The sequence below is a fragment of the Colias eurytheme genome, chromosome 26, assembly GCF_061535395.1.
Source record: "Colias eurytheme isolate Ceu_HAF_F1 chromosome 26, ilColEury1 Martin Lab GWU primary, whole genome shotgun sequence".
NCBI classification, from domain to species: Eukaryota; Metazoa; Arthropoda; class Insecta; order Lepidoptera; family Pieridae; genus Colias; species Colias eurytheme.
Genome location: NC_143005.1, coordinates 249,419 through 274,935, shown reverse-complemented (window position 1 = coordinate 274,935; position 25,517 = coordinate 249,419). Strand labels below are relative to the sequence as shown.

Below are 25,517 nucleotides of genomic sequence, written 5' to 3'. Positions count from 1 at the left end.
ATATCTATGTTGCTGACAATTGTGGATCCAAATCAAAACATTTTTCGTATACTTTTTATCAAAACTGTAACAAGTAACAAACAACAATGTGACAATCAGTGAATTATATCATAATCACAATTCACAACGTATGCGTTCTCATTGTTAATTTGTCTCTATATAAACTGTAACTACGTAATAAATATAATAGTCCTCTCCCCTGTGTGGTTCAGTACGTATTCAATTTAAATTACCCCTCGCTCGCTATTTCAAATTTACTACCGCGTTTAACTTTTAAATTAATTGCCTTCTATTGTTTCAAATTACAGGCAATATCTTATCATTTGAAAATTAATTGGAACATTTGAAATTCTTATTGGAATTGTAGAGGTATATGTCAACGTAGTTAGTGTATGAAGATTTCTAACATTTACCTACCTAAAATTATCAGGACATAGGATCTTTTTTTTAAACAAACAATAATTTTAATATTTCTTTCAAAATCATCTTAAGATTAAGTAAATATTTACCATTATTATACATAGAAACGTTGACACGGTATCTTTTGATGAATGGGGCCACTTGTCACCTCAGTCAAAAAGATGAGGCAAAAATGTCTCTGGCTTTTATGAAAGAAATCCGAAGGGTCTTAACGTTCACACGGGTGCTAGGATATAATAAGCCACGAGGAGATGTAATTTTTGCTATTAAGAAAATATTTCTCTCATCCTATTTATATAATGGGCAATATTTTACTTTTTTATATGTATGGAATTATAATATACAAAAATATCAGGCAATATGAAAAGATCTTGAAATCATAGGAAGTGCAGTGGAAAAATATCATGGGAAGTTATTTTATTTATAGCCAGTTTTTTAATTAGTGTAAAACATGGACAGTTCTAAAAATACCACTATTACAATACAACCTGGGTCAAAGCTAGGGTGAATAGGCTCCTCCTAGGCAGACGTGCACCCAAGTAGACCACATCGCCGCTTTCCATCAGGTGGGATTGTGGTCAAACCACTGTGTGGCCTATTGATTATAAAAAAAATAAAGGATCAAAAAAATGATGGAATAGGCAATAACATAAATATTTCACGGGGAACGAAATGACCCCAGCCCGAGCCGATTGAAAAGTGAGTATTTACTTGTTATGGTTAGATTTAGGTTTCCTTATTAACCAAGTAGGTAAGGCTTGGGTCTAGGATGAGCTGTTTTCCAAAAATATATCTTAAAAAGATAAAGAAAGCTAAAGAAATCTTTCTTCACCCAAAATCGATAGCAATAAGCGCATGAATAATAATACTAGGATATCATATAAATTAGAAGGTGTTTTAAATTCCTGAAGGATTATTATAATAAAAAAATATGCCAATTCTCTCACGATACCGACACCAAATTATCAAAATAAAAATAGAACGTCGGTTGTGTACAAATTTTACCTGAAATTCCAATTCAAATGAATAATCGGCTGTCAAGGAATTGTAAAAAATATGAAGTATAATAAATAAATAGCATACGCAACCCTCTAAAGAAAAGTGAGATCTTAAACTTCTCACGAATACCAAGAGATCAGAACCGAATAGGATGTAATTTGTGATAAAAGCTCTACCTGATTCCCATTTCAATTTCAAAAATGTCTCAGTTTCGCAAGGGATGGAAGGGAAACAAAAAGTAAAAGGAATGTGCATCTGACGTGGTTTCAAAGGGTTGAGGGTTAGTTTCTCATGAATACTAAGGCATCATAAACCGACGAGGGTCAGTGAACTGGTCTCATCTTAACCTCATAGACATAACTTTGTAGCGTTGTAATTAATAAACAATTTGTTGCCCCGAGTTATTAGAGAACTTTAATAAGCTTATTTTAGACTTAAATATTTTGCGTCTTTTGTTGAGTTATTCTAGAGTTTTGCAACGGTTTATATTGTTTTTAAAATTATATAATATGAGATTAAATTTTTATACCTACAGTCAAATTAAAAATAATGAACGTTTTTATTGAATGTGTTTTTATCTTTAAATTACTTAGAAATATTTTTAGTTTGATTGTATATGTTGGTAATTCAACATGATATTGGCAATTAGAATAATATTAGTATAGATCATATCAGTATAATAGCAAAATAAAAAATATCGATTATACTTTAAACACCAAGTTTAACAGTTAAAATATAGCTCTATAAAAACAAAAGACGGTAAATTTTTATGGCGGTGTAAATTTTATCAAAACACATAAAAATTTGGAGGCGCCGGGTATCGATCCCGGTACCTCTCGCATGCTAAGCGAGCGCTCTACCATCTGAGCTACGCCCCCGGTGGATTGTACGAATAAAATTAAATATCATAACGTTAATACCAAAGAACCTTGCGAAACAGCCCCGGGCAAGGACATTGCGGAGTATTATTTCACTTTTGTCGGCCTATACATTATTATTTAATAGCAAATGTTTAAGCTTTCGTTCTGTTTTTGAAATGCTTTTAACCCATGTGTGTTTACGGAATAATACGAAATGATTCTCTCTTTAAGAGCGCATATTCTATTTAACGCAAGTCAAAAACTCCGCGATCTATTACGATAGATCGCGGCTTGCGCTATCCTTTTACTATGAACAGCATAGGTCCACAGGAGAGCGCCGAGCAACATGTCCTCTCTCTGGAAAGGCTCGCTGCCGACTGATTTTAATCGGGTCGCGCGCAGTGTTTTATGGTACTTTAAAAAAAATTGTAGAAAAATAATAGAGGTACCTTAGTTGATTTTTTAAATTTTATCTTATAAGTAAGACATTCTTTTATTGCAATATGTATAAATTATATTCAATAAAGTCAAATATCTTGGTGAAAATAATCATTTTGTCGACTATAATTTCTAAAAAAATTCACATTGTTCGGATTTTAATTTCGTAATTTAGGAGTCCAAAATAAAAAAATCTTTTAACTAACTATTTTAACAAGGATTTTTGCAGTTAGTTAAAAATAATTGTGTGTTAGATCTGTCAGCAATTTCAGATATTTTTAGCTTCGAAATTGACACTAAAAGTGAAATCAAGTAATCATCGGCTCAGTTATCTTGATGGTATTCAGAAATAATGTATTAATTGAAAAAAACTCTTAACTAACTACATAGACAATAAAATTTCCTAAAATTATTAGTAATTCATATGTTTGTAAGATAAGTGGTTGATGGACAATTTGGTTTGAAAAATCACATATTTCAGCCAAACAGCGCACGGACCGCGTACACGGCCTTAACATCTTGCTAACATATTTTAGGAGTTAAGAATAATATAGAACATGGACAAAAATAGATTGAGGCTGAAGCGTAGGTATATACCGTTGATTATTTTTCCGACCCTAATATCGACCAATAGAATTGCACCATTCGACGTCACGTGGTACAACCTACATGGTATTATACTGATAATTTTTTGAAAATTTTCTCTGGTCGTTGACGTCAAACTGACAGGTTCAATTCAATTGTGAAATTATTGGCCGACATTTGGGACGGAAAAATAATCTCCCGAATACCACACGAGCTTCAAAATTATCTGGCATTTCCCTCAAGGTTCCCTGCAAACAAATAAAGTCGTCAAGTTTTTCAGGAAAAATCACTCGCGCTTCGCGCTCGTGATTTTTTAACCTTGACTAAAAACTTGACTCCTTCATTTGTTTGCAACGAACCTATCGGAAAATACCCGATAATTTTGAAGCTCTTGTGGTATTCGGGAGATTATTTTTCCGTCCCAAATGTCGGCCAATAATTTCACAATTGAATTGAACCTGTCAGTTTGACGTCAACGACCAGAGAAAATTTTCAAAAAATTATCAGTATAATACCATGTAGGTTGTACCACGTGACGTCGAATGGTGCAATTCTATTGGTCGATATTAGGGTCGGAAAAATAATCAACGGTATATAAGTGATTATATTCTGTTATACTTATTTAAACTGAAACATTACAAATGAATAAGTTTGGTTTTCTGCAAATCAAGAAATAGTTGTTACGATGTGCAGTACAATAAGTACAGTGAAAATCATTTAATACAGTTATTTTAATTTTTATTGCATTAATCTTAGGATAAGATACAAACGTGCCTTATCGGTTTTATATAAATTGGTGTAATAAATACGTGTGTAATAAGAATTAGATAAGTACAGAATAAAGGCGTTTTTTTATAAAGTCTATGCAACGGGGGCGTAGCTCAGATGGTAGAGCGCTCGCTTAGCATGCGAGAGGTACCGGGATCGATACCCGGCGCCTCCAATTGGAATCTTTTTCTTTTAGATTTCTTATATGATATCAGGATTTTTTTTTAACATTTTGGTACCTACTGCATACTATTTAAAATTTAAAATAATATGGACTTCTCTTGGGAAGGCCCTCTAACTTCAACATTTAGGTTTTTTATTATATGACTGTAATTATTATTTTTGCCTCCAATGCTGGTTTGCGTTTGATAATCAAATCTTTCAAACATTTAAGTACCCTGAGCTTCTTCTCAAATCTCAATGCAAAAAAAAATAACTATAAAAATGTATTTAATAACTAAAATGCCTTTAATTTGTATAGTGCGTAAAAAGGTGTTATTACGTGTGCAAGTGAAAGGCGCTGTGCATGCTATAATGTCACGTACTCCAGTTTAGCGGTGATACAATCGCGAAGTAAGATTGTTTGCTTCAGTATAAGAATTTCGGAGTTACAACCAACCGGGGGCGTAGCTCAGATGGTAGAGCGCTCGCTTAGCATGCGAGAGGTACCGGGATCGATACCCGGCGCCTCCAATTTTTTTTATTGGATTCAAATATGATGCAATATAATACTGAATTAAAATAAAACTTGATCAAAGATTGCAATTACCTTCGTTAGTTTGCTACCAGGAAAGTAAATTAGTCCGACTGCTTATAAGATCAGTTGTAGAAACATTTTAACGATACTCAGATAAACATTTTAATACCGATTTATAGTGAAACGCAGGCTTTAATGGAATAATAAATTTAATAACCAAACTATTATTCCGGCATTACTAACAGACACCTCAACTGTATTTATTTGTACAGACGATCGAATTATAACGTACGAACATAATTATTAGCTTATTGTTATTGACACAGTACACGATTTAATTATAATCAACTTAATTAGAGATCCCCGAATAGGAAGCCGCGTGACGTCACACAGGTATTAATATGTAAAATGGCGGAAACGGCAAATATTGGGAATGTATAGACACAGATAATAATTAGTGAAACCGCGCAATGTGTTCGCTAACAAAGGACAGGTGATGTTTGTTGTTCATTTGCTGCTATTGTTTCTAGAACAATCTATGGGTGATTTTCTGTTGACTTCATTACAAACGGACTGTCATTGTTGTGTGCATATTTCTTTTTTCAAAAAGTATTTGTTTTTTTTATACTTGATGCCTACGGAGATTGCACGGTTCATCATGAACGTACAACTTGTTTGTAGATTATATATATTATGATGTAGATTATATCATAAATAATTATTTTATTCGCTGAAGCTGTAGCTTTTTTATTATGATTTTTAATTTGGTTTGAACTTTCTGTACGCTATAATGCGAGTGCGACAATGTGTTTAATTAATGTGACAATTGTGAATTAATTTGTAAAATTATGGAGTTCCAGCGCGACGGCAAATATTAAATAATTTACGCTTTAGAATAGAAGCAAGAAATAAAGCAGCGCGAATAATTGTGGCGGAAACTTAATTTAATACAGAAATACAATAAAGCGTTCGAGTCCAGTAATTCCCGCGGTTAACTCGCCGGGATTCAATCCCGGCCTGTTCCGGGATTAAACCGGGATTAGTCACCTCAGCGACTCCGGGATTACGTTTGGAACAATACGGCCGCCATTAAGCGCCGCCACCCGCCTTTTTATTTCAGAATGAGATGAACGCGACGAGCGTACTCCTTTAATGTATTGCGCCCTGGTACATCTGGGACTTTGCTCAATCTCCTTGCCCTTTTAGAGATTACAAGAAAAATTGCCTTTCGGATAACACGAAAAATACATACTACGTTATACGTAACTTTATCCTATCATACATAACGTTTACTTTAATAATGTACAATCCATCTGTCACTTACTTCTGGTACATTTGTCTTCGCGGACTTGAGAATTTGAAGATTAGGATTTTGATTACAAAGTTACTTTTTGAATTACATATTCTACAGAACAACTTTCGAACATTAACCGTTAATCTGGAGAGAACATAACATTCGTATACAGTACCCAGTAGGTGCGCACCTCGGCCGTATCCACCCAACTAATTCTTAAGAGCTGTTATCTTAAGGGCGCTTTGAATTTCATTCGTCTCACATAAATCTCTTTATCGCGGAGTTTAAACGAAATGGGAATTTCACGAAAGCCGCAAGCTTTCGGATCTCCGCTCAGATGGAGAGATAGCGGGACGGCGAGATAACGTGACGATATTGTTGACATTTGCATACACAGTCCGAGCTACATGGCTTTTTACGTAATGACAGGCGGTTTTGAAAGTCATCTACATCGGGAATACTTAGAATAATCGTGGGATAGAGTGTAGATTTAATGAAATGGAAGATTACTAAATTTTCTAATTAATTTTAACTTTAACCTAATTTCTTGTCTCTTGCTTCCATCAACTTGTCTTATTTGTGACCATCTCGAATGTGTTTCTAGTTATTTAAATTACTACATTTTTTGCTGCTTGTAGGTACCTTACATGCCGTAAACGAAGAACCTCACTATATAATATCTATACGTCAATATTCCCAGGAAGAAGGTATAGATAGGTATAATAATTAATTCTAATAATTCTTGTGTCAATACGTATTGAGAACACTCAGTCGAACATAATTAATTTAAAAAGTAATAAGTGTAAATATTGTGTTAAATCCGTGTTCATCACAAAGGACTTACCTTCAGTGTATCAAAACCTAAAAAGTTTTAATAATTAACAGTGGTAAACACAAACTTAAGTTTAACAATTGTGTTGAATGATACTGACTTTTCTCGAATACCCTCAAGTTGAGAACGTAATATCAACCGGGAGCATTTATTAGTGTGCTTTTTTACAAAAACCGGTAAAACACCGAAGTATTGGAGCATTTATTACTGTGCTACTTTGACTTTTGAATTATTTTTATTACTTTTATTGTTCAACTTAAATTTGCATGATGGTAGCCTGCTCAGCGTGTAATGTGAATATTTTAGTAACCCAAAAAAGAATTAAATGCACCAATGGAAACTGCCATCACCTATATCACCAGGATTGTGTCAAGTTTAATGAAACAACTGGTTTACGTTCAAAATGGGTGTGCCCTGTCTGCGTGGCTTCCAGACCCAAGGTGGGAGACAACTCCAATACCCCCGTTCACGACAAAGTTCCTAGAGATTTGATGGCAATGCCAGTAAGCTCCGTGCCGACGACCTCAGACAATGACACGGTGATATTGGAAATTCGCAAGCTCCGTGATGAAATGAATTCAAGATTCGAAAATCAAGAAAAATGTCTAAATAAATATAACTCCACGCTTATTAAAGTCCAACAAGACTTAAAGGATCTTGGCTCTCAATTTTCTTTAATGCGAGAAGAATTGGATGAAGCTGTAAAGTCTATAAAATTTTTATCAGACGCACACGACGACCAAATAAAAATAAATGAACATACTGAAAGTTCTCTTTCGAAAATTCTTGACGAGAATTCATTTCTCAGGTCTGAATTAAATTTATTAAATACAAAAATGGCTCAGCTAGAACAATCCACTAGAGACAACAATTTGGAAATTCAGTGTGTCCCTGAACAACGAAATGAAAATATTCTTAACATTATAAACAAAATAGCAAGCACAGTAAAGTATGATCTAAAAGACACTTACATCGCGGGTTTCCACAGAGTAGCTAAGTTGGATTCAGAATCAAAACGCCCACGCAATATTATACTGAAAATGAACAACCAACGTACCCGAGATGATTTCCTAGCCGCTGTAAAAACCTTTAACCGCCAAAACGGAGAGAAATTAAACACATCTCATATTGGCCTTGCTGGTGCTAAGTCGCCAATATTCATCTCGGAGCATCTCAGCCCTGCCAATAAACAACTTCACGCTGCCACTAGACTTGCTGCTAAAGAAAAGAAATACGACTTCATTTGGATAAGGAATGCCCGCATTTTTATTCGTAAGGATATTAAATCAGAAGCAAAGTGGGTAAAAAATTTAGATTTTCTAAAAACCTTGTAAACTTTAGCAACAACATATTTTCTCTTTACTGTATTTATTTTAAAATTCACTCTAAAATGTTATTACCAAAATGTACGAGGCCTCAGAACCAAAACAGAAGAATTTTACAAGTCTGTATTGCTAAATAACTACGATGTAATAATTTTAACCGAAACGTGGCTTAACAATAGTGTATTTGACCATGAACTTTTTGACCATCGTTATAATGTTTTCAGACGAGATAGATCGTCAACTTCTTCTAGTGAGAATAAACGAGATGGAGGTGGTGTCTTAGTTGCAGTGAATAACCGTTTTCGTGTTATAAGAAATTCCAACTGGGAATCAGCATGCGAAGACCTTTGGCTCTCATTAAAAATTAATAATAGTTTTTTAATACACATATGCGCTGTTTACATACCTTCACCTGTTAACTCGTCGTACCTCGAAACTTTTTTAAATAATACTACTCAAATCATACATAATGACGTGAACTCTCAGCGCTCTTCCACTTTTGTGATAGGTGATTTTAATCTATGGGAATTAGTATGGCAACGCGATCGTGATTTAAATTACCTAAAAACGTCTTCCCGTTGTAGTTCACTTAGTACATATTTCCTCGATTCCCTTGCATTTAACAATTTACAACAATGCAATGCTGTCGCGAATTCAAATGATCGTATTCTCGATTTAGTTTTAGCCAGCGAGCCGTCGCATGTCAACGTCTATAATGCTGATTTTCCTTTAGTTTCGATCGATGCGCATCATCCCGCTCTTAAAATTTATATAGAAAATCCATCTCAACGTCATTTGAAACCAAATAGCGACATTGTTTTATATGATTTTTATAAGTGCAATTACGAAGTAATAAATTTCGAACTGGAACAAGTTGACTGGACTTCCCAATGGACAAACGCCTCCAACGTTGACGAAATGGTCACAACTTTCTATGACACTGTATTAAATATTATTAAAAGTAATACTCCAGTACGCAAACTACGCAATGAAAAATATCCCACATGGTTTAGTCGCCCCTTAATAAAATCTCTTAAAGAAAAAGCTAAGTTTCATTCAAAATACCTAAAATATGGGAATCTCAGAGACAAGCTCCAGTTTGATTTACTTCGAAGGCGATGTAAGGACATGCTAGACCACTGCTACTCAGAGTTTAAAAATCACGCGGCTGATCATTTACGTCATCGTCCTAAGCATTTTTGGAAATTCTTTAAAGATAAAATGAGCAACTGCACAAATTTACCACATGAAATGGTTTTTAATAATACGGTTGTTAAAGGTGGTCAAGAAATATGTAATGCTTTCTCTGATTTTTTCCAATCAGTATATTTTTATTCTTCGAATTCAACGACACTATCCAAAAATATGCATGATGCAGATACAGACAGTGGTGTCGCCCCTTTTAGCACGTTGGTGATATCTGAAAAAGAAGTGTTAAATCGCTTAAAACTTTTAGATGCCAATAAAGGCCCAGGACCCGATGCAATACCACCAATATTCTATAAAAATTGTGCCAAAAGCCTATATGTACCACTTACTCTAATCTTTAACGAATCATTAAAAATCAGCGTCTTCCCATCTACTTGGAAACTCGCACACTTAACTCCGATTCACAAAGCAGGCTCATTAAACGAGATTACCCAGTACCGACCTATCTCAATTCTAAGTACACCTGGAAAAGTTCTAGAAGACATAGTAAATACTAAACTTTTGGCCCACATTAAATGTAAAATTGATCAAAACCAGCACGGGTTTCTGCCCCGTAAATCAACAAACACAAATCTAGTAGGTTATGTATCTGATATAGCTGAAGCACTTGATAAGAATCTCGAAGTGCATGCCGTGTACACCGATTTCAGAAAGGCGTTCGACTTAGTAAATCATGATCTTCTATTACATAAGCTCTCAAATATGGGGATACACGGATCCTTATTAAGATGGTGCGAGTCATATTTACGCAACCGCTCCCAGCTTGTCTCAATCCGAGGTTTTAAATCTACCCCCTATACTATTCCATCAGGAATACCGCAGGGCTCCCATCTCGGTCCTCTCTTCTTTTTAATATTTATCAACGACCTCCCCCGTGTAATACAATCAAACTATAGAATGTACGCTGATGATTTAAAAGTTTATAGAACGATTAAGGATAAAACAGATGTTAATATACTTCAATCAGACTTAAATAATATACAAAAATGGTGTACAAATAATCAGATGTGCTTAAATATTAATAAATGCCATCACATTACATTCTCTAGAAAGAAAATTCGAACACCCGTAACTTACCTTATCAATAATTTACCACTCACGGAAGTGAGCTTTATTCGTGACCTAGGCGTGATCATGGATAGTTCTTTAAGTTTCAGAAACCATTACGATCATATTGTTAAAAAAGCTTCACAATTATCCGGCTTCGTCACGAGACAAATGAGATTCCTGAAACAACCTCAACTTACCATTTTAATTTATAGCACCCTCGTTCGTGGAATACTAGAGTATTGTTCAGCTGTCTGGAGCCCTAGTTACCAAGTCCATTCCGATAGAATTGAAAGAGTTCAGAAACGTTTTTTGTATTATCTTAGTTACTCAGAACATAAATGTAGGGTTTTAACTTCCTATGACCAGCGTCTATCGTACTTTAACTTGAGTGGTTTACATACACGCAGGAAAGTAGCAGATATCTTATTTCTTTATAAGGTTCTACATGGGGAAGCAGATTGTCCTGATGTATTGGAGCGCATTTGTCTTTCAGTTCCGCGTATCACTACTCGTTTACATAACAGATTATGTTTTCTGCCAGCTTCAAGTAAAACTAATCTTGGTCAACATGCACCTTTGTTTCGAATGTGTACCTATGCAAATAGTATCCGATCAGAAATAGACATATTTAGTGGTTCTCTGGTCTCAATTAGGAATAAATTATTAAATTTCATCAAATAAATAGTTATTATAATTATTGTTATACATAGATAAGGTATCCAATTGAAATTTGTAAATTTGCATGCTGTGTCTACATCCAGAAGGTTATAAATCAACTGCATGATAGTACATAATTAATAGAATAAATCACAAACATTTGTAACCAGTTTTGTAGACCAATAAATAAAAAAAAATAAAAAAAAAAAAAAAAAAAAATAATATTATGTTCTATTTGCGTCGTTTTAAGAATTCCAAATGATTCGTTTTGAATGAATGGCGGTTGTTGGCTCGACTAATGAAGTATCTGAAAAGGCTTTCGGAAACTAAATTACGTCGTATTTCCAATCATTGGTTGCTCGTCGCGATCGTTTGTTGACTCGTCACGATGTTTGCTATGATCAATTGGTGTATACGTTTTTATTGAATCAGATATAAGTAGAATAAATTTGTTATTCATATTGACGGAAATTTACTTAATAAGTGTTTTATTGCTCACATGCTGCTCGCTCTGACTCCGCCCGTGTAATTTTAATAGTGAAGTTTATTAAATATTAAAATACATTTTCCTGTATAAGGACCTAATATATTTTGGTAAAAATCTAATAATGTAATCCGACTTTCCACTTTTGTGAATAAATTGATTAAAAATTAAAAGCTTCTAAGCTTCTTATGCCACGGTCAGGTTTATTGAAAACAATTGTATACTTATCTACGTGTAATTCTAAGTGAAAATTTAAAACCTTCACACAACAAATAGGACGGCCGTGTACAAAATTTAGCGACAAAATTGTAAATCCGCTTAGCTACTCGGTAATGCCTCCATCGGCAAATCGTTCACACGACGAATGTATTTCACGAAACGAAACTACATTTTAAACTGAACCTAGAAACAAATTCACTTAAATAAACGCATGTTAAAACGAACGTTTTTGCATTTCTTTTATTTTAGTACTACAAAATACATAGTGGATAGAAAAATAGTTAAGTAAGGGAACAGAAAAATTATTATCACTATTACATTTTTAGACATTATACCTTACCTATATGGTTTTGTACATCAAATAGAAAAAAGTAGCTAATTACCTGCACAAATATAAATAGGAATACATTTTAAGTATGACGGTTAATATAACAGGCCTAACGCTTAGTAATACATTATCTTATCCTCCCTTGGATTCTGGGAAACGAGCGAAATACGTACAGAAATATAAAAGACGGCAATAATATTAACTGAATGAGATCTAAGGTAGGTCACGTTTTACTAATAAAGCCACTTTCATTCGTCGTGAAGAATACCCGTTTATTGCGTACTTTACGACGTACTATGTGTGTGCGTGTGTGTGTTACTATATAAAACTAACAAGCGGAAAACCTTCACATATCAACTAAGCTTATATAAAAGCTTTTTATGTTTTCCTATGTCACCATAAATATATTATGATTAGTAACATTTGCAAAATAATAGAAGAACTAGGAATGTAACTTGTATTTCAATAGTTTTCTATTGGAATGTTAATTCAGTCTAACTTTCTCTGCTTGTGTAAAATTGAGGAAATATATGAGCCCCGAAATATAAAAAGGAAAGAAATTTAAAACTTGGAAACAAATTTATTTTTCGAGGGGAAAAACTTCGTACATGCATTGATCGATTACTGTCATTCGTCTACCATTAGAAATTGATAACAAAAAGGTCACACTGAAAATAAAAGGAATATCTTGGTACAGTTGAATATTGAAAAATGAAATCTTATTTCCGTATGTATGCATAGCAGTATATTTTATGAGAGCTCATGTATGGACAAGACTTTTGAAGAGCCATATTCGACCTTAGTATTGTAAAATTCAAACTTCATTTATTTGGTACCTACATATTACAAATTGTCAATCATAATATGATATTTGAACTTCATACACCTAAGTTAATTTACGTTTGTGACCGTCGACTAAACATTTTCAACATGAATGCTATAATATGGTTTATGTCAAAATGTTAGTTAAATTTATTAGTACCTACGCGTCAACACTAGTGCTAGATTTAGTTACTAGAGCTGGCTTTGAGCGAGTATACGGGTTTAAATGGATTTGTCCGAGTCACGCCTGCCCGGCCCGACTGCAGCGGATTATGCAGTTACGCCGAATGATGATACCCTCACCATTATGTGTTCCTGGTACGTCATTTACAATGCATTAAATTGAATGCAATAAGAAAATGAACTTGAATTTGATCAACATTGTTTAGTTTGAATAGTTTGTTAAAATTATGATAAAATAAGGTAGCTCAATGTTTTCAAAGCTTTCAAGCTTGAAAAATTAAACTAGTTTTCATAGTTATTATTTCAGACACGTGAAAAGTAAAAATTCACCAAGAATTGGATAACAAATGCAACTGTGTCTATTTACTGTTCAAATAGAAATAACTTTATATGATACAAAGTAAACAATGAGTAAATCGAGTTGGTCAGAACGTGTGGTGTGGCGTGAGTGAGTTGAGTTGCATCTCAAGCGCGCCAACAATGTGCCAAATAATGCAGTACGGCGACGGTTTCTCGCGTCCGACATTGCGATGTCTCGCTTGAATTATTAATTCGATAGGAATGGCTAATGTGCCCGCCGAGGGATAGTTAAACGTAACCGCCGAAAGCCGGTAAATTGAAACACGATACGAGAGCGACGGTTTTCATTATGTAAAACGACAATTTGCATAGTTAGCGAGTTGCTCTTACCGTTTCACGGTAAATATTTCATGCGATAATCACTATTGACTTTTAGAGTGTCGATTTACATTCGTTCTGTTGGGATAGCGATGCTAGTTGATTGCTGGTTTTGAGCGAATGGGGTATAAGTGTTTTGAATTGCTAATAGGTGTTTTACGTTTAGAAGAAAATGCCAATATCAAAATTGTCTCTAGCTTCGCCTATAATTTTATTTGTTATTAATTTTCAATATTTTCGCTTGTTTCAGACCTATTGATAGAGATGCTAGGCGTGCTGGCCAGCTACAGTGTCACAGTAAAGGAACTCAAACAGCTATTCAACGCTATGAAAGCTGTCAATGGAAAATGGGTAAGAGCTTTTATTCATAGGTCAAAATAGAATTTAATAACAATTATTTATTGGAAATTATTCTTGATGACTCGTTTTCATTTAACAAGAAAAGGAGGATTAACATAAAATGCCAATAAATATGCGGCAAACATAAACAGCGAGGAATAGCCGCTTAATTGCCGCTTGCACTCGCTCAAAGATGCAAATTTAAAGAGCTCTCGCGGCGGTGCAACCGAACTTGCAATAGCGCCGTCGCATTCAGCCGCGTCGCGATCTGCTCGGCCTCGTGTCGCCCTGGTACCGCCGAGTCGCCAATGCGGGGGAGGCTGCGGAATTTATCTGCTGGCTCGAATGCAACCGGCTTTATCTTCTTTATAGATGGGATTACAAATGTTCCGCTCACTGAGAATTATGGCTCGTGTACACAAAGCCGGACTGTTGGACTGTTATACTGATAATGGATTATAGTTTTTATGCACTTTTCACAGAGTTAATTTTGCTTTTAATTGCTTTGTTTTGGAAATTACATTGAGTTAATTCTTGTTCACAAAGTATTTCCACTTCAAATTTCTATAATAGATAATTAACGTCATAAATAATAGTTGTTAGCGGCGATTCTAAATCCGAGCTCGCAATCCCCAGTTGCCGGTCAGCGAAACTTTTCCAATGTTGGCCGAGCGGAACATGTATATTTGTTATTCATGTCCGCTGGCACGTGCTAACTTTGCATTTCGATTTGAATTTAATGTTTTACTTGTTAGCGCTGTTTTAGCCGACCCAGCCTTTGTTCCAGTCGTGTTATTTCGTGCTAACCCAGTTTTTCTATGCAATTAGCCTGCGTCGAACCATTCGCGAATTCTCTTTAACATTCCCGTCGAATGGATCGTACGGTATAAATATTAATGTAATTGAATAACGTTAACAGACCCGTTGTGCGGTGATTGCCTGTTAAGCTGGGTATCGACTTCGCGCTCCTGGCGCGCGCGCCATGAATGACCGCGCCGAGAGTGCGCTCCGCGGAGCGCGTTCCAAATAATTGAAGTATATCAACTAAGCGCGCCTGGCGCGCGTGGCAACTGTTCCAGTGTTTGACCGTTCATCATGGAAGCGTCGTGTACGAGCAGCAGCAGCTATTGTAATTATTATACACAGCATAATAAAAAAGAAAAAACAGAAACGTCAAGTGCGTTGGTGGATAAAAGAGCTGTACCGAAAAAAAATGCAGTATGGAGTGACACTTATAAGAGACATGCAGTTCGAAGTGATAGAAGACACAATAAAAAACTTCAAAAGAATGTCTACAGAAGATTTTTATTACTTGCATAACTTGATAGAGCCAAAGGTGAAAAAAATGGACACCCAGTTTCGCGAAGCTATTACAGTGACTGAAAGGCTAGAGACAAGCTTGCAATACCTGTTCAGAGTTTCAAAGCAGTCTATATTATCAAGGATAGTCCCAGAATTATTATTCGGAGCGCAACAAACACAAAAAATACGACAAACCCGTCTCCATTGGCGCGCGCGCCACGTTTGATGCGCGGTAAAAAACCGACACCCGACGGAACGGACCGCTCCGCGTTCGACCGCTCCAACGAACATTTTGGCGCGCGTTCCAAACTGGTATCCATTTCACGCGGCTGGAGCGCGCGCCAATGTTCGACCTCTTGGAGCGCGAAGTCGATACTCAGCTTTACCATACACAATCACGACTGAATTTGTTGATAATTACTTTCAATATGAGCTCGATGCTAATGTCGTTTACTTAGATTAAGGATTGGTCTCCGCGCGCGCGCTACGACTAGATACCGCCGGCGTACTTGAAAAATGCGGCAACTAATAGTACGCCGAATTCGGCGTACCCAAGCCAGTCGTGTCACAAGCATTGTGTGGAGAGGGCGAACCGATAGTTTATAAAGATTTTGAACAAAATCTGAAGTAAAATGCCTCTTTGTGTCATAAAACTATTTAAAAATAATACAACAAAAAATAAGAAAGACACTGGAATCACGTACCATCACTAAGTATCGTATTATTCGAAATTTCTACTTTAAATCGAAAATTTTGTCTACGAAAATACGACGCCATTCAGTGTTGCCGTACTGCATATCCAAAAAAATACACGTGGTTGAGGAAATCTTTTAGCAATAATTTGAACTTTTTTTTCAATACTATTACTAACACATATATAAAAAAGTATAATAACAATAATTTATTTCTGTTTAACCATGTTTAACTGACTCATATAATGTGTTATTTTTTTTATTTCCGCTTTTTTACTTTTAAACAACCTTTGTGACTATAGTATAGTAGCGTCGCAAGTGGATTTGAGTCGCATGTTCATGGATTCGATTCCCGGCCAGGTCAGGATGAAAAAAATATTTTTCAAACTTCTTTCCAAGATGCCCGATTTCCCATTTATGAGGTAAAATTTATGTAGCTGGCAGCACAATTCTTCACACACACTAGCGTCCTTACAAATTGCCTAACACACACTACAGAAATGAGTTGCCGCACTCGCAGAGCTATTGTTTTTAGGTGGGGCGGTATCTAGTCGTAGCGCGCGCGCGGAGACCAATCCTTAATCTAAGGTCGTTTATTTGGCTCGCGTACTTATTGTATCGTTATGAGCACAATAATACGATCTGATACAACGCTCTCGATGTCGGATATTCGATAATTTTAGAGATAGCAATTAGCGCTCAAAGAAAACAATCGAAGTTGTTTCTGATTTATTTTATTGGCTGTCAATCGTTAGTATCGGGTTACTAGACGTCTGCCCTTCGTTGACCTCCTTTAAAATGTTATTTTTTAGTTTATGAAATAGTCCTTGTTATTATAAGTTATAATTATCAAAAGAGGATACTCAAGGGATATTTATATAATTTTTTATGTGAGTTCTCTCCGTTATTGGTTATAGGTACTTTACGCAGTCTAATTATTATTATTGCAACTATAACTTTTTATTTTTGTATATTGAACACACATGAAAATTATGTCACAGTTCACACATATAACTTGTATCTTAATGTAAAAATAATCAAAAACTTAATCCATCTTGTACCAAGCTCATAAAAGAATAACCTGTTTTTTTATTGAATAATTTAAAGGCATCGTTACAATCTAACATTTATACTTTAGTTAATTTTGCACGTTAAGTCTTCTTATAAATTTATGAATTTAACTAATTTTGGTAGGTACCTATCGTAAAATTAACATAAAACCTTAAGACGATACACAAAAAAAAATCTACTGCTTGGCGGGCGGAGTCTAATAGCTCGCTATCGCGAACGCGGGTGTGCGCGAAGTCATTCTTGCAAACTCGCCGCGCTGCCGCTAGCCGACTCGGGACAAACATGTATGGAGTCGTCATACAGTTATAATATTCTTATACATATATTTAATTGTTGATTTATTGGTTTTATTTTCTTGCTTATAAATAAATAATCTTCTTTTTAACAACTACTTAGACATTATTAATAATTTTTATTATTTCGTAATGTTTACTTTATTACAAAATAATACAGGTTATAAATAATCTTTAAAATAACAAAAAATATTGTTACTCTGAAAAAATGAAATGGTACTCAATAACGCGGACTACTGAATGGATTTAGATAGAATTTGATGCTGACGTAGATATTATTACGTCATGCCCAGAAATGAAAGGTAATATTTCTGAAAGAAGTTATAAACCCTAATTCTTCTCAGTCAAAGTCAAGAGTGGAAGATATCACTAATACAGTAAAACTGATGCGAAACTTTGGATGTTAATTTGTATATTTTTTTGTTAGTTGTTACTTAATCACGTCAAGACTACATTACCAATTTTGATAAAATATAGCTAATTGCCTGGATTTACACATAGGATACTTTTATCCGAACTGAACACTTCTTTCAAATTATGGGATAAGACAGGATTCACGATATAATCTAATTCCACGCGGGCAAAGCCGCGGTCGGAATGATATTTTTTTAAATAAAAAAATTGTTTAAAAAAATCACAAAATATATTGACGCATGTATTTATTTTTTGCACTCTATTATAATTGTAATTATTCATTACAAATAATCAAAATAAAATAGCCAGAACAAAGTTAGGCCCTGGTAGGGTAGGTAGGCAGGTACAGCAATGTGAGACGAACACTGGCTTATTTATACCAATAATAATGTATTATAAACATTAAATCAAGTTTACTTTCTAACAACAAAAATACATAATATTAGCTAATGTGAAAGCGAATCAACCAATCATCCCACAAAAATGAAATGTGCACACAAATATTCATCCAAATCGGTTCATGTCATTAGGAGGAGTGACTGCAGCGCCATCTTCCGGGCCCAATTGTGTTTCCAGATCACCCAGGAGCTCAATTTAATATACTTACACAAAATTTTTCGAAATGAAAACTCACATTACTATGTAAATATGAATATAAACCTGTTTTATTACTAAGCAATTTCCCGCACAGGTGTAGTAAGTATAAATGAAATAAATATCAACATCAAATTCTTTATACAACATACTTATCTACCACCTTCTAAGAAATGTAATTCTTGAAATTATTTCGTATTTTTTTTAAATATAATACTACTCCAATGAGCTCCTGTTCCATATTATGTCCGCCATACTTCCACTAAGTTCACCATGATTTTTTATTTCTTTGCACTTTGTTGCTTTTTGCTAAAAATGGAATCATGCGATAAAACCAGTAGAGCTTTGATAACATACATTTTTGACTGAATAAAGGTACTTACGAAGGAGTGGATTCACATTGTGAACAATCAGTGGGTTTATTTTCCTTCTGGATTCCGGATTTCTGAACAGATTATTTATGCTATAAATGAAAAAATCTTACACATTCGTTATGTACTTAAAACAGGGGTACATATCAAACATCGTCTATAATACAATTATCATCAAATTTAAAATAAAACCAACTTACTTCATTAATTTGTTCCAATTGTAAGCATTCTTTTTCCTCCAACCTTTATGTTTCTTCTTCTTATTTTCTTTGTTGTCCCCATTTGTCTCATTTTGTCTTATCGTGTTGTCACCCTTTTTTACGATTGCGCGAGCGACACAAGTTCCCCGTGTGACGGCCGTAGCGGGAATGACTCGTGCAGCGATCGGGGTAGGAAGGTACAGGGCGGCTCTCGCTATATTGGCTGGTCGCGCGCTAATTTCAAGTATTTCTTGTTTATTTCAAAACCATCGCATATTTCAAAATTCTAACACGGTAGACGTATAGGTTGTATATTTTATAGTTAATATCCAAAAAGTCGTAACTTTACGTTTGTTATTTTGAAGATGCCAGAGATTAAAAAAAAATAACAATGATAACTTTGTATTTTTTTTCTATCGAGAAAATATCATGGAATCATGTTTCTAAAACGGTAGACGTATTGTGTTACTATTGAACTTTCTTGTCAAGAATTTTCATCACGACAACTTTAATAATATAAAAATTACGAAGGTTTGAAAAGGGCCGTAAATGTTAGAAAAATTAATTCATCACTTTAATTACAGCCGCGACACTCGGCCAAACTGCTCAACGTACTCCGACAAATGCCACATCGGAATGGGCCTGATGTGTTCTTCAGCTTCCCGGGGAGGAAAGGATCGGTAAGTTGTGTTAAACTCATTCAAATTATAGCCACTTTATAGTGGGTTTATACAGAAGTTATCGCTTCTTGGTGTATAAAAGCTTGTTTGGAGATGACGGAGACTACCTATTGCTATTATAAGAGTCATTCTTAATTCGTTGAAAGCAGACAGAGATGAAACAGATCATCTTAACTACGAATTACTTGCGTATTCGATACCATTCAAGCGATTTATCAATTGAGTGTACTGCCTAATTAGTAATTACGTACGTTATTACCTTCATTGCAATGTAGTCTTCGCGGTGCTGGCGAGGGGCTTGATTGCCCCTCTCGTGAACTCTACTGTGGAGTGCCGAGTGCCCTCTCCGCAGACTCACCGACACCGCCGACATGCTACTGTTTACTTTGTAGAGATATAGCTATACCTACTTGTGCTAGGCAATTATTTGATGAGTTTTGTATTGCAATTTTTTGTTGTGTCGTAGGTCAATGATAAGGAACGTATCAGCATTTATCATATTTTCTTCTGATATCGTAATAAGGGTAATATTAGTAGAAAGTAGAAACCAATCAACTTTTCACGTTACAAAGAGTTTACTGAACTTTGACTGCATAAAGTTAAAACTTGGATTTAAAATGAAAATTGAATATATCCTAAAATCTAAATAAGATTAGACATTGATAAAATAAAATATATTTCATGTAGGCTTTCCATCAGAAATTGATGAAGCTATCGTTGTAATATTTTCAGTCCGCCAACAGGCATTCCGGATAAGGAGCACTCCGAATACGGAAATTAATCGTATTAAAAATTTCCCCTAATTTTCAAAGATTGGATAGAAATGCCTGTGGCAACGATATAAAATAAATAGCAGTAAATACAAATATTTTTACTTATGTTGTTTTGAACTAGACGCTAATGTTTATCGCGTTTCGTTAAGTAATTCAATGTATTTTTAATAAAAATTAAATTAATAAATTTGGAGGCGCCGGGTATCGATGATCCCGGTACCTCTCGCATGCTAAGCGAGCGCTCTACCATCTGAGCTACGCCCCCGAGTTACAAATCTTATAAATGTATCGATATAATTATGTATTTCGAAAAAAGGTTAATTGCTGCAGGCGATGTTTCACAACACTACCTCGTCGACTGGTTCACGTACTTTCTGATAATAAGATTGGATTTGATAATAAACATTAAACTACGAGTACAATTAATTAATTCAAATAAACAGAAAGATTTTCTTTAAATATTTTATACTAGCTGTGCCGCGCGGTTTGACCCGCATTGCTCTTCTCCTGTTGGTCTTAGCGTGATGATATAGCCTTCGTCGATAAACAGGCTATCTAACACCGAAATAATTTTTCAAACCAGACCAGTAGTTCCTGAGATTAACGCGTTCAAACAAACAAACTCTTTATAATATTATATTTTATATTAAAAATAATTAACTTGAGGCGCTGGGTCCTGATACCATCCACCGTCTGAGCTACGCCCCCGGTTGTGAATGTTATGGAATAATATATTTATACGTAATATTATAATTAAAGCAATTAAACATTCGGTTGTCGCAGGCTTCGCGAGCAATTATTTTTCACTTCATTAAGACGTGTATTAAACGTAGAAATAAATCAACTCCGGCACGTGCAAATAATAATAAAGGGGTATTTTTTCGTCACAAAATTATCCTTTTTAGAGAAAATAATGAACAATAAATCGGTCAATCGTGTACACATTTCTCAGAATCGTGACGTGAATTACCAGCTCTCTAAAAGCTATTTTCATCGCAAAATGCTGGCTTTATTTTCGGGGACGTGTTTTTTCATGTAGGAGCCGCGTCGGTAGCGGCACGTACTCAGACCTTGCTGATCGTCCAGTAGTTCATTATGTTTATTATTTTAATTGTTTTCACATACCTCAGTTGTTATATTGCAATGTATATAATTTGTACAAGTAAATTAATTATTCGAAAGTACTTTGTTATATTAATATAACACTTTAGTGTGTTCTGCCTATTGATAAATATGTCACGTAGGTTGTTTTTTAATAAATACAGAAATAAAAAAATGTTGTGTGGTTTTATGAAACCACGGTAAAAGTGAAACTGTTCGAACGGTTCCGAACACTGCTTTGTGTAGCGCATGTCGCGTGACGGTCGGCTGCCGAGTAGGTATACCTACTCGGCAGCCGCGATACACGCGACATGCGCTACACAGACTAAAAAGTTTGAGACGATGTAATAAAAGTTTCACTTTAATACATTATTTAAAACAGTAATAAATTGTACATTTTTGAACTTTAGCAATAAAACTACGATAATCCTAGTTATTACAGTTTTGTCAAGAAATTCCCAGCGCAGTGGTCACGGGAGGAATTAAATTGTAGTCGATAGAACGGCACGGAACAAAATTTCAATATCGTTGCTTCTCGAACATTCCGCCCCCACGGACTTTGCAAGTGTAACTTCAAAGGTGTACCTTTATTTGTGCAGTGTGTTATTTGTGAACTTTAAGCTGTTACTTTTTCGTGTTTGGATCGGGAGTCGGAACTGTGCCGTTTGTCTGCGGACTTTGCGACGCGCTGCAAAGTTGGACGGCGTGTGAGGGAAGCTGCGAATAATGCGTCTGTTGGCTTTTAAAAGTAATGAGTCGTGATCCTTACTATATTTTTGTTTATAACGTTCGCTTTATTTTATCTTCTGATATGTAGATAGGTATTATTTTAGGTACAAAAATTTTCTAAGTACAGCAGACCCGAGTCTTTTATCAGAGCAAACCTTTTTTTCCTATGCGCATTGCGCATTATTCGAATTAAAATAAAGTACAAAGATACAATGTTTGCGATGTTGCAATGTTGCAATAAATGATCTCTCCCCTAGTTTATTAAGGCGACATAATTTCCCCAACTTTTCTTATTTACTCGGTTTATTTAATTTCGTAAAAGCTGTTAACAAAATAATTTCCCATTCGCGAAGATTTTTGGCTCAATCCAGAAGCGTGAAGTAATTAAACGGGCGAATATAAGGGGTAATTTATTGTGCCCCAGGGACCGGCCTGCCCCTAAATGGTACTAATTAAGGCATTCCGATAATGGATTCTGCAGCCTTGCCTCTAACCTCAAGTGGCTCGGAATCTGCATTTTACATCTCAACTTTCAATTTGAGTCGGGTTCCGTTTTTTGTTTTTGAAGTAGCCGTTATTAGATTACTGTCCTTTGGTTAGAAAAGTTTTCGGTATGATTTTATAGCTTGCAATTTGATGAATAAGTATTTATTTAAAGTGTTTTGAGACTGTTTAGGTCAAGAGCTATTGTTGTAGAGATATTTTCAAATCTCCTGTAGGTACATGTACACATACATACGGTATGTGTTTATTTTTATCTGGTATTTAACACTTTAAGAACTGAATGTGTTGATGGTTGATGATGATGAGACTGTACGGCAATGTACCAAAATGTACATAACCAGGTAGCGTTAGGCTTTCGTTTTTAACAATTTAACAATTTAAAAATACATTTTGAAATTGTTTTGTATAAAACAGAATTTTTTATCAAAAAATGTATGTTATTTGTTTTCATGTCATTAGAAACAACGTATCTAATTTTTGAAAGTAATATGAAGCTAATTATTTAATTAAATTATTTCTAACGAATGTTTACACAATTTTATAAGTCATAGGCACTTATAAAACTGTGTGTGTAATGAAATATTTGCTGAAACGTTTTGTTATTAAACCTTTGTAAATTGTCCTTAGAGACAGTCATTGGTTTAATAATACGTGCGTTTGTACCTCTGGAGGAAATCCTAAGCAAATATAGGCATGCCTTTCGAGGGGATCGATAAGCAAGGGACATTTGGAACCGAATCGCTGTCCATTGGAATGGCCCGTCGCACTCTGTAGCTTCGATTGACATCGAAATCGCTGATGACATCATATTATTGCGCCGCCAACCCCTGTTTCTTATGCTGCCTTGGTAGTTGGTTAACACACTTATCTATTTCTGAGTGCATTTTTCTATTGTAGGACTTGTCTATTATCCCTAGTTTGAATTTATTACAAGAGGTATTTCGTCTATGTTCACGTTTTTTTTTCAGTTCATCAAATTATTTGAAAAGCTTAATTTAGTCGTGGACAGGGACAACTTAGATCTACTTTAATATTCAATAGCACTAAAGAAACTAAGTCCACTCTAAATCATCAATTCATCATTATCAACAAAAAAGCGAAAACATAAAAACTTCATACTTAACATGGAGTTGACTCCTTTTCAATTTATCAATCAAGTGTGTTATATCTATAAACTTGAACATAAATAAGGTTGCGTGCGAAGCGGTTTGCATTTCGCCGTGTAGCCGTACGACGAATGGCTCCACGCTCGTGGAATGAATTCGGTCGAGCAGCGGCCAGTTTTTCCCTTATTTATCACGTGCGGCGGCCATTTCTCTCCGCCAGTTCGCGGCGGAGCGGGCGCGGGGCGGGCGAAGCGTGCTCCTGAATTATGTGCAGCGCTGTTGGGTCGCACATCACGTTTTGCGACGACAGTGTGAATGCTTACGTGTCACCTGATGTATAAATCATTTTACGGGAAATAATAAATGTAAAGTAGTTGTGTTGAATGATATAAAATAATAAAATGCAAAATTGTTATGTTGAACTGATTAACAAATTTAATTGTGTTTTCTTTTGGAAAATTGCCCACTCTAGAATTGATGTGAACAATTTTTATTAACATTTTGTAAAAAGGAGATCCTATTTTGTCGAAGTAATATGAGTAAATTTTATTGAAAATTTTTGTTCTGTTATTAAAAAAATAACCTGATTATCAATTTAAGTTGAAAAGTTATAAAGTTTTATTATAAAATATTTAGCGTAAAGTTTGGACAACAGGCGCGGCAAGGCAATGAAGCGCGGATGGATTTATTTCGTTTAAGAACTCATCAAAAAGCGCTTTTCAAATATATCGCGCTACAATCCGAGTGTTTATTGAGATAAAGAATTCGCTAAGAAATCACTTTTCGCTGGATTTACACATTTTTTGTGAACTCGATCGGTGCACGTCAAATACTTGTACATGTCTTACGACTTATCGATTCAAGCGTTTTGTTTATATGTCTAAAAATAACCTTGTTATATTTGTTATGTTTTTAGTAAGCTTTGTTATTATTGTTTTTAATATCTTAACTTTACATTTATGACAGTATTTTAAATTTTTATAAATAAAACATCTCTATATTCAATATTCCTACAGCTTTAAATATAGAAACTTAGGTAAAGATATTAGACCTGGAAAAACACCTACTTCCCACCCACAACTAAATGAATACAATTTTACTGGATGCAAAGCGAAATCCCACTTAATAGAACATGTAATATAAATGGACAAACTAACCAGCCTCACGCAAGCAACACTATCCAGTTACAAATACGTATTTCCACGTCATAAAAGTGATGTCGCAAATGATGCGATTGCGAGCGTAGGTGTGACCGGTGTTGTCGCAATTATCGCTCGCGTAATTAAACATAATCCCGTCGGCTGCGAACGGTCGTATCAGCCACTCAATCGAGTTAGTTAGCGAGCCAGCGATGCGGAAATGTAACTTTGCACAAAAAGAGAATTCCCGTGTCAAAATTTTAATGTCCTCGCCACCGAATTTGTTTACTGCGCGGGAAAAGTGCTCGCGCTTTGATGTCACGCGCGCTTTAACGCAATACCGTTTGTTGCTCAAATGACG

At 35.1% G+C, this 25,517-nt stretch overlaps 1 protein-coding gene and 4 non-coding genes across 8 annotated transcripts in view; 3 read left to right on the top strand and 2 right to left on the bottom strand.

Annotated features, from left to right (window-relative positions):
- Positions 1-25,517, top strand: part of rg (A kinase anchor protein rugose) — a 402,779-nt gene that overhangs the window by 178,080 nt on the left and 199,182 nt on the right. For all 4 annotated transcript variants that reach the window (XM_090116635.1, XM_090116634.1, XM_090116633.1 and 1 more), the window contains exons 4-5: positions 14,099-14,199; positions 19,709-19,804. In XM_090116635.1, coding sequence (XP_089972761.1) covers positions 14,099-14,199; positions 19,709-19,804 — 197 coding nt within the window. The remainder of the gene's footprint in view (positions 1-14,098; positions 14,200-19,708; positions 19,805-25,517) is intronic.
- On the bottom strand, positions 2,225-2,297 carry TRNAA-AGC (transfer RNA alanine (anticodon AGC)). Its single transcript has one exon. It is a non-coding gene; the product is annotated as a tRNA-Ala (tRNA).
- TRNAA-AGC (transfer RNA alanine (anticodon AGC)) lies at positions 4,173-4,245 on the top strand. The gene has a single exon. It is a non-coding gene; the product is annotated as a tRNA-Ala (tRNA).
- Positions 4,691-4,763, top strand: TRNAA-AGC (transfer RNA alanine (anticodon AGC)). Its single transcript has one exon. It is a non-coding gene; the product is annotated as a tRNA-Ala (tRNA).
- On the bottom strand, positions 20,767-20,842 carry TRNAA-AGC (transfer RNA alanine (anticodon AGC)). Its single transcript has one exon. It is a non-coding gene; the product is annotated as a tRNA-Ala (tRNA).